Here is a 13,715-nt window from a genome sequence, read left to right as displayed (position 1 = left end):
TTTGCTGCCGTTAAAAGTTAAAAAAAAAACCCTCGCAAAAAGATTCGCCATCGTCTGTAAGCCGCCTTGAGCGGGTTAGGTGAAGGGTACACGGTTTTCCGCGGCGAAGAAGGTCTAGGGCGCCTTTTCCTTTAAAAAGCACAAGGCGGGGGGAGCGCGTTGCCGAGGGGAGGCGCAGAAGCTCGGCGCCTTGTTTCCCCCGGCTGCACCCGCGGGCATTTCGCCTCTCGCAACCGGAGGTGGGCGTGGCTGAAGAGCCCAGGAGGGCGCGGACGGGCCTGCTCCTTTGTCGTCCGCGAGCAAAATGAGTCGCTGACCAGCGCCAGAGGCGCCTTCTCCGTCGCCTCCCTAACCCGACGCTTCGAACCGGCTCTGCCCTCGCCTCCTTCCTCCCTTGCGCAGGGGCGTCGGTGCCGGGCACTCGTCTGTCCCTCCTCTCTGCGCTCCGGCCGCGGCCTCCCCCTCCTCCTCTCCGGCGACGAAGCTTTTCGCTCCCGGAGGGCGCGGCGGCCGCTCCGTCTGGCCATGGAGCTTTTGCAGGCGCTTTCGGAAGGCGGCCGGCTCTTCTACTGGGGCGCGGCGGCGGCGACCTTGCTGGCCACGCTGCTGGCCGCCTCCGTCTGCCGCTTGCTGCTCGCCTACTTTCGGATGTGGCAGGAGGTGAAGCAAGTCCCGGGGGTCAGGCCCTGCTATCCGCTCCTGGGCAACGTCCTCATCTTCGAGCGCGACGGGGAAGGTAATGCAGCCGGCTCGGCAGCGGCACCCCCACCCCCTACCCCGGCCCATATTTTGCGAGCGTCTGAGGCGCCCCCTCGCTCCAGCCACACTGCCGGGGGTCGCGGAGCGGATTTGCTTTAAGAAAAGGGGAACGGGGTGTGTCCCAAGCTTTGGAAAGGGTCGGGCGTGCTGGTGTAATTGGGAGGGAGACGCAGCAAAGGCTTCCCGTCCCATAATGTCGACGTTGCTACCTTAAGAGACGAGCGGTTTGATTCATGTCTTCTTGGGAGCAGATTCTCATGCGTTAATGTCCCCCTTGATGTCTGGCATCTCTAGGCTTTAATGATAATTTGACAAGTAGAGGACTTGCAGGGACCTGCAGAGTGTGTCTTGTTTTTCCCTTTCCTCTTTGTCCCCCTGAATATTGAGGTGCTGGGTAGGCGCAAGCCAGTTGCATGGTGGGGAATCTGCCCAGGTTTAAGGGCACCCTTTCCCTTCCATCCCCCTCACTACACCATTTCTTCTTGTGACAGCCCCTGTGTCCTTAGCTTTTCCTGCTTTCCTCCCAATCACCAGCTAACCTACATTTTTTCTGTTCTCCCAATGTAAGCTATATGCATGATTTGTTTACTTCATTTGTAATCCGCCTTTCACCTAAATTGGGAGCCAAACAGCTTACATCATTCTAGATTTTGTCTTCACAACATCCCTGTGAGGTGGGCTAAGCCGAGTGTGTAACTGGCCCAGAGTCATTCATTGAGTTTCCATGGTAGAGTGGAGATTTGACCCTCTGTCTCCCAGATGCTAGTTTGAAACTAACCACTATACCACATTGGCTTGGAGATGTAGCTTTTGAACAGTACAAAGACCTGGTCTGGTGGGTTGCATGGTATCAGGCTGGCCATGGTTGCTGCCAGTCCTGACCCTCAGTGAGTCTTTCCTCAAAGGCCAAAACAGCCTGGGAAAGTCCCCTGCTCTTCCCTTTCAGCATCAGGAAACAAGGGCTAAAGTCTGGCAACACCATTGTGACTGTGTAGCAACAGCCACTAAGGCAGCATTCGGCACCTTTTTTTTACTTGTTGTTAGGTGCGAAGTCGTGTCCAACCCAACGCGACCCCATGGACAATGATCCTCCAGGCCTTCCTGTCCTCTACCATTCCCCGGAGTCCATTTAAGTTTGCACCTACTGCTTCAATGGCTCCATCCAGCCACCTCATTCTCTGTCGTCCCCTTCTTCTTTTGCCCTCGATCGCTCCCAGCATTAGGCTCTTCTCCAGGGAGTCCTTCCTTCTCATGAGGTGGCCAAAGTATTTGAGTTTCATCTTCAGGATCTGGCCTTCTAAGGAGCAGTCAGGGCTGATCTCCTCTAGGACTGACCGGTTTGTTCGCCTTGCAGTCCAAGGGACTCGCAAGAGTCTTCTCCAGCACCAGAGTTCAAAAGCCTCAATTCTTTGACGCTCGGCCTTCCTTGGACCTCTAATGCTGTCACTGTTAAAGTAGATTAGAATCCTTCAGTCTAACTATATATTTGCCACTGGACTCAAATTTAGTTCTCACCCCAGTTGTTAACTTTTATTATCTCTATATATGTCAATTTGCTGCTAATCTAGATTGTTATTCCAATTTTTGCTGTATGAATTGCTCAGTTACTTATGCGTCTTGACTCTAACTGGCCCTTCCAGGCAACTAAATCCACTCACACTACGTATAGGTAAGGGCTGAGGAAGACTTGTTCCAGTGTATCTGAAAAGGTCTGTGTACACATGAACTTATACCGAGAATTAAACGTTGTTGTTCTTAAAGAGAACAAAGTTTGTAGAACAAAGTTCTATTATAGGACAAAGTTTGAATCCAGATGCACTTTTATGAAAGGCACTAGCAGTAAATCCTGTTGCATGCTGGAATGCTATCTAGGGAGTTTGTAGGGGAGGGATTTAAAAGGACTGGGATAACAACCAGCTGAGAATGACAGACATATTGCCCGGTCCCTTTAAATTCCTCCCCAGGTTGAGGATGAATTTAAAGAGATAGGGTGGTGCAACTGTCATTGTCAGCTGGTAGGCTGCCATCCATTCCCCATAAATGCTTCCCCTGTCTTTGCACGCAGCCTCCTGACATGGGTAGGGCTCTGCCTGGAGGCTTTGGAACATTCAACATGTCATTGGAAGTTCGCATACTCCTTTATATGTTATAAATAGATTGATAAACCTGGTATATGCCACTGGACTCGATTTGTCCTTCATCCTGTATAGCCTCCTGAGTTCTGAGAATGACTTCAGGATCTGCAAAAATTTTGCAACATTTGAAAATAGGTGGGGGGAGGATGAGTTAGAGGAGGATGAGTTAGAGGAAGTGCCCAACAGTTGCCCCTTCTGTGTCCCCTGCACAGTTTAATCATACCCAGAACGGTTCTTATTGAACCCAGTCCAATTTGCCTAACTCTTGCTTGAAGTATGTGATTTCCTTTTCCTCAAATGAATATTCTGCATTTTTAAAACTGTTCTAATCTCCCACAGAGATCTTCATGTAACCACAGTTATAATTTAACTAGGGGCCAAGCCTGTTGCATTCAGGAATACAACGGGCACTGACTGGATTAAGGACAGCCAGGTGTGGCCAGATAAAACTTAAACCCACAACATAACACTTTATCACTGGTCTCAGCTTATCTTAATCAGTGTCTAATCAGGTTAGGCTTTACAATAGGCAAGCTGCAGACATAAACATCTGATGCCATAATTCTATCATTCGAGAGACATCTTGGTGTAAGTGGCTAAGAGCAGTAAATTATAATCTGGAGAATTTGGCTTGATTCCCCACTCCTCCACATGCAGCCAACTGTGTGACTTTGGATCAAGTACCTGGCTCACAGGGACTGTTTCCACCTTTAAGACATCCCTTGTTTCAGCCTTGCTTTGAAGTTCTGTTAGATGCTATGAGTTAACACTTTGCGTTCCACATTTGGGCTTTCCTTTCCTCATTTCCCAGGCTAAAATTTGTCATATGTTTTCCACATTGAGAGTCAGAAGGAGGCAACCTCCCATGATGCTTTGCTTGTTCCCTTTCACTTTCCCCCTTTTTTCTTGCAAAATGGTGCCTGGTTGGTGTAGTGGTTAGGAGTGCAAACTTCTAATCTGGCATGCCAGGTTCGATTCTGCACTCCCCCACATGCAACCAGCTGGATGACCTTGGGCTCTCCACAGCACTGATAAAGCTATTCTGACCGAGCAGTAATACCAGGGCTCGCTCAGCCTCACCTCCCTCACAGGGTGTCTGTTGTGGGGAGAGGAAAGGGAAGGCGAATGTAAGCCACTTTGAGACTCCTTCAGATAGAGAAAAGCGGCATGTAAAACCCAACTCTTGCCATTCATTGGGCCCCTTTTCATTGCGCCCCTTAATTCCACCATTTTGTAACCTTGATGGCCTCCCCCCTTCCCTCCTAAATATACTGGATGTGATTTTTTAAAAATATATATAGACTAGCAAGAAAGCCCATTGCTGCTAGGACCAAGGAAACACCAGCAGGCACAGATCTCTCTCTCTCTCTCTCACTCTCTCAGCAGGAGCCATAGCAGGTAATCAGGGCTGGTTTGCGGTTTGGAAGGCTCTCTGTGTCTCTTACATGCTGTCTCCTGCAGCGTCTAAGAGCAAAATAGCTAGCGTCCATGGAGGGAGGGCAGGAGCTGTAGGTGCAGGGCCAATCACCGTGATTGACCCTATTCCAACTCAGACAGCCAGGACACTCTCCACCCCCAGGGCTGTTTCACAAATATTAAGAGGAACAGTGGATAAGGATTATTGTGTTACAATGTCGCTGCAGCATAACGAGCAAGACTGCTGCTGTTTTTTATAACTAAAAACAACATTGTAACACAATCACCCTTTTTAAAAAGTCAGATTTTGAGGACTGGGGAGGGAGAATGGTAATGAGGAAAAGGGCATGCACAAATGACTCAAAATGGCAGCCATGGGAAAAAACCTAAATGAAAGCATTTCTCCATTCGGCAGTCCCAATTACATTCTGCCTTTAAAAAATGAAATCGCTGTAACCAGGAATTCCTTTACCACATGGTAAGTGTGAGTATAATTTGGGTCTGCACATGGAAGGACATATTTCAATATGGAAACAGATGGAAAAACAGCCCTTTAAAAATATAAATTGGAGCACTGTTGCTACTGTGGTAATGATCTGTGTGTCTGTTGTGGGGAGAGGAAGGGATGGTGATTGTAAGTCACTTTGAGACTCGTTCAGGTAGGAAAATGCAGGTTATAAAAAACAACTTTTCTGTGCATGCAGTATGCCTATTGTAAAACCTCACCTGCAGGCACTGATTATGATAATAGCCTGTGACCAATGATCAAAAAAATGAAATAGGAGTCCAGTGGCACAGAGGAGGTTTCATGAGCCAGAGCTCACTTCATCAGATCCATGAAGAGTTTATCCATGAGGTTAATCCATTCTATTAAAAGCAGCAGACAATAGACAGATTGTGGTGTGGAAGCCGCTTAGAAATGATCTCCCAACAAAAGAGCAGTCCAGCTAGAGTGGGAGAGGACAGCACCCAAACGTTGATACATAGGCAAAGTAGGATTAACATAAAATCTAAGCTACAACATGCAGGAATGTGTTTGTATATTTTAAATAACCTGGTTACTCACCTGGAACAAGAATCTCAAGCATAAATTCTTGCATAGTTCCTTTTAACATATTTTCTCTGCAGGTTTGAATGATGTAAAGTTAGAATATGGTACTGTGGAGTTCAAGCGTTTATGAGAAATCTGGAACATGGTTCTTTTTGTGAAAGAACAGTTGAGCCCGTATAATTCCTTTCTGACCCAAAGACTCAAGAACTAGTAGTCAATGCAAATGTTCCCTTCCTTTTCATTATGCTTCAAAATGTCATGGTAACAGGGTGAGTTCATTGCTTTTATTGTTTGTTGTTGTTGTTTTTTTTATTAGCTAATTTTGTCTTGAAGCCTGGAGAGAGAAGTCCCCAAACAACAATCTATTCCCTTTGTCTGTAAAGAGTCGGGCTGTAAGAGAGCTGTCTAAAGCTGCCCCATTGTGGCAGAAAAAAAGGTTGCTGAAATTAAAAGCAGTAAAACTGTAACAAAAAAGCCATAGAAGACAGAAACAAACAACAACACAAATCTGTAGCTAGAAACAAAAACAGAAACTCTAATATCCTTTCTAGAATCAAACATGCCTGAGTTTACAACCAATCTTTAAATTTTAGGTGAAGGGTAATTCAGTTCAGAAAGTTTTACCAATAGTTTAAACAGATTAGACATGGACATGGACACTAATTATGTTGTCGCTTCCATAATTAGTGGCCATATATTTTATGGTGGGTTTCTTTTTCCATTTAAAAGTGCGAACTGAAATTTCAGTTTTTTAAAAATTAATTCTCCCAAGACGTTCTTGGTACAACTGAATGTCATTGTGTGGATTGAATGATGTAAATATAGTGAAAGCATATATGCACCATGTTATGCTGATATTTAATTGACATTAATACATGTGATCTTGCAGAATCAGTATATCCTTTCATCATTTAGACCAGTGGTCCCCAACCCTTTTATCACCAGGGACCACTCAACGCTTGACAATTTTACTGAGGCCCGGTGGGGGGGGGAGTTTACTCCTCTACTCTCAACCACTGCCCTAACGCTCTCTGATCGCTATGATAATGTTTAAACATCCCTTCAAAATAAGATACAGACACGCCACAACAATGAACATATGGAACATTTTATTTTCATGGAAATTTTAACTCATGACAATGACAAATCAATGGGAACCCTGAGCTTGTTTCTCTGCAACAAGATACTCCCATCTGGGAGTGATGGGAGACAATGACACCCAAAGTGTGTTGTAAAGGGCTAGGGGGGGGGAGAAGGCATCCTTCGCGGCCCACCTCCAATTAGTCGAAGGACCACATGTGGTCCGCCGCCCACAGGTTGGGGATCGCTAATTTAGACCGTTTATGCACTGGGAACTTCACTGCCCCAGCTCTCATGCAGGAGTACAAATCGGGGGCAGATGAGGGGCAAATGTACCGGGGCAAATGCTCCGCCGTGTGGGTGCAGAAAGAGGTGGGGCTGCCTGCCACGACTAAAACTCCAGCCTACTGCCTGGCATAAAACCTCCAGTGCATAAATGGTCTTAGAGAGGGTTGATCATGGGGAAACAAGGCTCTACACTCTGTTCACTACTGAGATGAGGCAGGTCTCACCTTCTTCCTCAGCAATTTATGACTAAGGGAAAGGCCAGTCCACAACGGATATGGGAAGTCCCACTCCCATTCACCAGGATCCTAGAACATTACAATTAGCTACGCCTGTAAGAAGAAATATGAGGTGAGAAACAGAGATGTAAAATTTCTAGAAATTTTAAAGCCATAGAAAAAATATTTCCCTGCATTTTCCGACTCCTCTTCCCGTTCCGGATCCTCACATCGTTCTCTAGGGAGAAAGGTTGTACATCACGCATTGCATTCTTGCGTGACTCTGTGGAGTGAAGTGGTGCAATTACAACTGCAGGATTTTGTGGGATGCTTGGCAAGCTCTTAATGCGGTTCCCTTAAGATCATGCAAAATGCGCTTCTAAATGCACCATGCAAATGGAGAAAAGATTTTTTGCGGGAGCAGTGGGCCATTACCAGTGTTGCAGATTCCTGTGTTTTAGAAACAAAATGCACAGGGCTGTATTTTTTTTAAATCAATGGTCAGAGTCCATTCTTAATTATGAATTTTATGAATGATTGGTATGCATTCTGTCTTTATATGGAAGGGGAGGTAAAAACATCTTCATATCTACGCTAATTTGTATTTTCAGACCTTAATCTAGAAGTGGATACCACTTCTAGAAGGCTGTCCTCCTGCTCTGTGGTCATTGAACTAGACAGAGGTTATACGTTTAAAAAAATACGGTGTTTTTCATAAGCATTTTTGACAAAGTAGTGGTTTCGAGGTCAAAATTTCTCAGACTTATTCAAGTAGTATGTATGTTTTCCAGCTTTCTTCAGGCAAGTCTTGACTTACGGTGAACAGTTCCGGGATTGTCCACTTCTGAAGATGTGGTTAGGACCCTATCCATTTCTGACCTTATATCATGCAGACACTGTAGAGGTATGTTTCTTTCTTAGTCTTAATAGATTTGCAGTGATGTCCTAAATATATTTACTTCAAAGAAAGCCTTATTAAAGTATTTAGGATTGCAGTCTTGGTTGGGCAAAGCACAGAAATATCATGCCACATGTGATCTCTTGATATTACAACAAACAGCTTTCTGAAAATCTTAGAATGTTGGTTTTCAAGATGTTAATCGCCATTTCACACATGGCACAGACATATTTTCAATTTTGCCATATTTAGGCCTAGATGTGAAACCCACTTCTGCAAAGAAGGGCCGCAGCATGCAGGCCAAACTGCATGTTCAACATATCCTCATCTGCTCCATGCTTGAGGTCTTGCAGGTGTATTGCTGATAGGAACTCCATTTAAAATGCTGTGGGGACCTGATTTGGGCTGGAACCAGCACATGGGAGGAAGAGGGACTCCTGTTCATATGCACTACTCACCAGAAATGACCTTTCCCTCTCACTTCCCTTATTTTTTGCAGATAGGTCTTCACTGTCTGTAACTATGCATTCCTAGAATAGCATATGACCACTTTTTAGGGGCAAATAAAAAGTGGCCCTGGGGGCTCTTTTGGCTCCAGAAAATGAAGTGGGGAGAAGGCAGGACCTCTTTCTGTCAAATCAGTCCCAGCAGCACTTCGCCCCCCATGTCCTGGTTGTATCTGGTTGTCACTGTGTGAGGCAGGATGCTGGAGTAGATGGGTCATCTATTGCAGCTGCTCTTACGTATGTCCTGATAATGTTCACTTGAGCCCTAGGACTGTAAATAATGGTGCAATCCTAGGCACATTGTCCTAGGAGTAAGTCTTATGAAATGTACTGACTTCCTTTTGAGGAAATATGATAACTGGGCTGCTAATTTTTGCCTAGTATTAATTGTTGCTATGTAGCCTGGACTGTCTAGACAAGGTACCCTTTTTTTTCATTGCATCTGGTGTTTACAGCTTAGTACACCTTGGAACTACTGATCCAAGAACAAGAGGCAGAAATTATTTTGTGTTTAGGCTACACAAAACTTTGAGCTTTGATTCACATGATCAGAATAACAGTTGCATATAATGGGGAAGGCACTGGCAAACCACCCCGTATTGAGTGTGCCATGAAAACGCTGGAGGGTGTCACCCCAAGGGTCAGACATGGCCCAGTGCTTGCACAGGGGATACCTTTACCTTTTACCTTTATAATACAGATGTCATGTTCATGATCCACTAATTTCAAACCTTCGGTTCAGCACTATTTGAGTCTCTGAGTATGTAATGATCACTCAGCACTGAAACTGGAAACATTTGCATCGACTGCATTCTAATAATAAAAAAGTGGAGTTTTATGCTAGATTTTGATGTGCACAACTACTTTATCAAAACCAACTAAAGTTAGTGGGAGAAAATTTTGATAGAGTTTGCTTCCATTGAAAATAGCTCTTTGAACATCTGGCAGAGCAGGAATGTAATTCTTTACTTCATTGATATTATGGTTTTCTCACTAAGGCTCCAAGTGGATTGTATACTCAAAGATGATGCAACAGAAGCAATATAATACATACAGCAGGGTTGGGGGAAATAAGAGTGGGCCTGGTTAAGATCAAGCCCATGCGGCATTTTTAAAACGGTAGCAGCATCCTGGCAGCCACAGAGACACTATCACATCTAGTTTGGGTCTAACTTTATTAAAACAATAAAAACAACAGTTCAGTCATCAACTTGCACTAATTAACTTGCACTCGAAAGCTCCCGCCCTGAATAAATCTTTGTTGGTCTTAAAGGTGCTACTGGGCTCTGATCTTATTATGCTACTTCAGACCAACACGGCTACCCATTTGAATCTTTCAACTCAGAATGTATTTGTTTAGTTATCAGGCTTTTAAAGAAAAATGGAATGGGTAGTGAGAAGATGGGTAACTATTGCTTTGCTCAGACATTCTGTTGCTTTCATCTACTGACAGGTAGTTTTGGGCAGCTCAAAGCACATTAACAAATCCTTTATCTATAAGTTTCTCCAACCTTGGCTGGGAACAGGACTTCTTACAAGGTAAAGTTGCATTGACTTGAACTTGGCAGCTAATACATGCTCTTTTAGATGAGATAGTAGCTTCTGTATACATTGAAATCCTTGTGAGTGGAGGGGGGGCAGTGGATATGAATGGAGTTGGCTACCTGTGTGTGATTGCTCATGGAACCTGCATGCGTAGAAAATGAATGCAGATAGGGTCCCTTTCTTTTATCAGGAACATTTGCGGAAAAATAGGGATCAAAATTCTGTGCTTTTTTGGGAGGGGAGGGGTTAAAAAAGTTGCATCAATTTTTACTAGTTCTCCCATTATGACTTCAGAGAAACCCCCTGTAAATGTAGTCATACTGGTAGTTGGTTTGTCATACCGGTAGTTGGTTTGTAGTCATACCGGTAGTTGGTTTGTCGCAGTCGCAAACCAACTGACGGAATACCTTGAAGAGGCTTTGGCCCTAGACCCATCCCAGTCAGGCTTCCGGCCTGGCCATGGGGTAGAGACAGTCCTAGTTGCCCTGATGGACGACCTCCGTCGCCAGTTGGACCAAGGCTGGTCGGCACTGCTGATATTACTAGACCTCTCAGCAGTGTTCGACACAGTCGATCATGAGCTACTAGCTCGCCGCCTCATCGATGCCGGAATACGAGGGACAGCCCTTCAATGGCTGATCTCCTTCCTCCGGGATCGTGGACAGAGGGCCGCAATAGGAGAAAGAACATCAGACCGCCAACAACTTACTTGTGGAGTCCCACAGGGAGCGGTCCTCTCTCCTAGCCTATTCAACATCATGTGCCCTCTTGCACAACTGGTACGGAAGTTTGGGCTGGGTTGCCATCAATATGCAGATGACACCCAGCTCCTCCTCCTGATGGATGGCCGCCCTGACTCTCCCCCAGAAGCATTAGCCAGCTGCCTAGAAGCAGTGACGAGATGGCTCAAGCAAAGTCGTCTGAAGCTCAATCCTTCAAAGACGGAGGTCCTGAGGCTGGATAGGAAGGGCCCATGTGAGGAAGCGTGTCTGCCTGCCCTGGATGGTGTGCAGCTCTCTACGGCTCACTCCGCCAGGAACCTAGGTGCGATTCTGGACACTTCCCTCACAGTGGAAGCCCAGATCACAAAGATAGCGCGGCTGGCATTCTACCACCTCTGCCAAGCCAAGCTACTAGCGCCCTACCTGGCTCAGAACACCTAGCCACAGTGATCCATGTGACAGTCACCTCTAGACTGGACTTTTGTAACTCGCTCTACGCAGGCCTGCCCTTAGTCTTGACTCGGAAACTACAGCTGGTTCAAAATGCAGCGGCCAGGATCCTCACTGCAACACCGTGGAGGTCCCACATCCGGCCCATTCTCCATCAACTGCAATGTTTGCCAGTTGAATTTCGGATCAGACTAAAGGTTTTGGTAATTACCTTCAAGGCCATACACGGTCAGGGCCCAGTGTACCTGAGGGATCGCCTCCCTGCCTACGCTCCCAAAAGAGCCCTGCGCTCCACTGCTAAAGGTCCCTGGCCCTAAAGCATTCTCTGTTCTGGCCCCCACCTGGTGGAGCGAGCTCCCGGAGAAGATCAGGGCCCTGACGGAGTTTAAACAGTTCCGCAGGGCCTGCAAGGAGGAGCTCTTCCGCCAGGCATTCGGTTGAGACCAGATATATATAACCAACAGCAACCAAAGGGCCCCTGCTCCCCACCCCCCTCAGAACACCACCTATACACTCTGGACCTGTTTGTATGTTGCAACATTGTATTGTTTATTGGTTATACAATTATAATGTTATATGTTTAGAATTATCAGTTATTATTGCACGGTTACTCAAATGTTTTATAGACTGTTCCATGTATTGTTCTTATGTTATTATGTAAACCGCCCTGAGCCCCGGGGAGGGCGGTATATAAATATAATAATAATAAAAAAAATACTGATGAGTACTACTATCAACGCCCCCCCCCCAAAAAAAAAAATTAAAATTGCATAGAGGGAGCTTGTTTATTCCATGTATACAGTATGTAAGTAGAAGGTTCAGGGCTGAAAGCCAGGATACTGAGCTTTGGGCTGGATGTTCTAAGCTGGAGCAATAAATAGGTTAGAGGTCAGATAGATGTGAGCTTCAGAAATGTAATGCTTATTGCTGACCAATCTGATAAACAGAAGTTCCTGGGGTTATAAAGTTGGTGAAATATGCCTCAAGTAGCCAGAATAACGTACATGACAGTGATACTTGAACAGTTCTGCAGGGCCAGCAAAAAGGGAGCTCCTCCACCAGGCATTTGGTTGAGGTTGACCTTTCCAAGGGCCCTCCTCCTGAGCTCCCTCCCATGGCACCCACTGGGCTATCAGTATGAGATACTTTAATGTTTAATTTTTCTACGGTTCCATGTTGCTTGTTGTTTCATTTCATTCAGCATTGTTAATCTAAGTTATCTGTACTGTTTCTGTTCTGTTTCATGTGAACCGCCCTGAGCCTTCGGGGAGGGCGGTATACAAATATAATAAACTAGTTTCAAAGCCCCTTTATAAAAAGGGGTTTTGAAAGGGGAGAAGGCGCGTGAGTCCAGCAGGGAGGGAACCCCCAGCAGCCGCGCTTTGCGCGACTTCTGGGGGTTCCCTCGGGCGACGGTCTGACGCTGCGAGAGGCGCTTTGCGCCTCTCGCCGCATCAGTCCGGGAGCAACTGCAAGCCGCGCTGCGCGCGGCTCGCAGTTGCTCAGGCTGGGAATCGGAGGGACCAATCGGCAGGCGCGAAGCGCCTGCCAATTGGTCCCTCTGATTGTCTGTCGTGAGGAAGGGTCCAACCCGGACCCTTCCTCATCACGGACAAAGCCCACCTCTAGGGGGCTTAACGAATTATTTAGTCCGTGGCGCCCGTGGCGCCACGGGCTGTTTAAAGATAAGTAAATACCTCAGGTTCATTGTGAGGAGAACAGATCTATTTAATCACAATAAATATGATCAGGGACATGATTCTGGAATAATTTTAAAATCTCTGTTTTGCAGTTCTGGAAGCAAATGGCGCACCAGAAGAAAGATGTTAACTCCCACCTTCCATTTCAGTATTTTAACAAACTTCCTAGAAGTGATGAATGAACAAGCCAATGTCCTTGTTAAGAAACTTGAAAAACATGTGGACAAAGAGCCCTTTAATTGCTTTTTATACATTGCTCTGTGCACCCTTGATATAATCTGTGGTAAATCACAAATGGACTTTTATTCATTGCTATGAAAATATTGTAATAAATATCACATGTAAACATTTCAGCTGTTATGCAAGCTGGCTTATTGCTATGTGTGCTATATAGTCGATGGCACTTTTAGTTAACCTGTTTTGTTACCTACTCTTTAACTTTTTAAAAAACTTTTTGTTCAGTGAAGTGCTGATTCTTTTTTTCCATGATAGAGAAAAGGAATTTTAAATCTGATCGGAGGGTGGGGGGAAGAATTGCATATACTTGCATTAGAATGTGGAAACAGATGAGAGAAGAGGAGAGGCTGGCAGATCCCAGGGTATGTGCGTATTGCAGGCTGCTGCAATTTAACGAGTAGTTGGGAAAGAAGCCTGCGATTACAAACAAACAGAAGTAGCTCATGTTCAGTGTAGAGGTAGGAGTTATTTTGCTAATTTCTTTCTTTCCTATTTCTAGAAACCGCTATGGGAAAGAACATAGGTGCCCAAAGCAATCAAGACTCAGAATATGTTCGATCTGTATATAGGTAGGTCGGGCTATGATTATTTGTTCCACTGAAGTCCTTGGCCTGTGTCCTGTGTGGAGAGGGACTTTCAGACATCCCCTCCTTCTGCAGCCAACCTAGTCTTTTGAAATTTTGTTCCTGAGGTGTTGTTTGAGTGTCAGGAAA

General features: G+C 45.5%; 1 protein-coding gene across 2 annotated transcripts in view; it reads left to right on the top strand.

Moving 5' to 3' along the window:
- The first annotated feature begins 219 nt into the window (after positions 1–219).
- Positions 220–13,715, top strand: part of CYP4V2 (cytochrome P450 family 4 subfamily V member 2) — a 28,069-nt gene continuing 14,573 nt past the window's right edge. Inside the window, exons 1-5 of one of the 2 annotated variants that reach the window (XM_077302159.1) lie at positions 220–736; positions 7,736–7,848; positions 9,802–9,887; positions 12,858–13,048; positions 13,502–13,571. In XM_077302159.1, the coding sequence (XP_077158274.1) occupies positions 526–736; positions 7,736–7,848; positions 9,802–9,887; positions 12,858–13,048; positions 13,502–13,571 (671 nt within the window). In that variant the 5' untranslated portion in view covers positions 220–525. Of the gene's footprint in view, positions 737–5,486; positions 5,631–7,735; positions 7,849–9,801; positions 9,888–12,857; positions 13,049–13,501; positions 13,572–13,715 lie in introns of those variants that run through there. The other variant, XM_077302160.1, reaches the window with a different exon arrangement.

The sequence above is a fragment of the Paroedura picta genome, chromosome 10 (assembly GCF_049243985.1).
Source record: "Paroedura picta isolate Pp20150507F chromosome 10, Ppicta_v3.0, whole genome shotgun sequence".
Lineage (NCBI taxonomy): Eukaryota > Metazoa > Chordata > Lepidosauria > Squamata > Gekkonidae > Paroedura > Paroedura picta.
The sequence above is the reverse complement of the archived record's forward strand: the minus strand, read 5'-3'. Positions and strand labels throughout refer to the sequence as shown.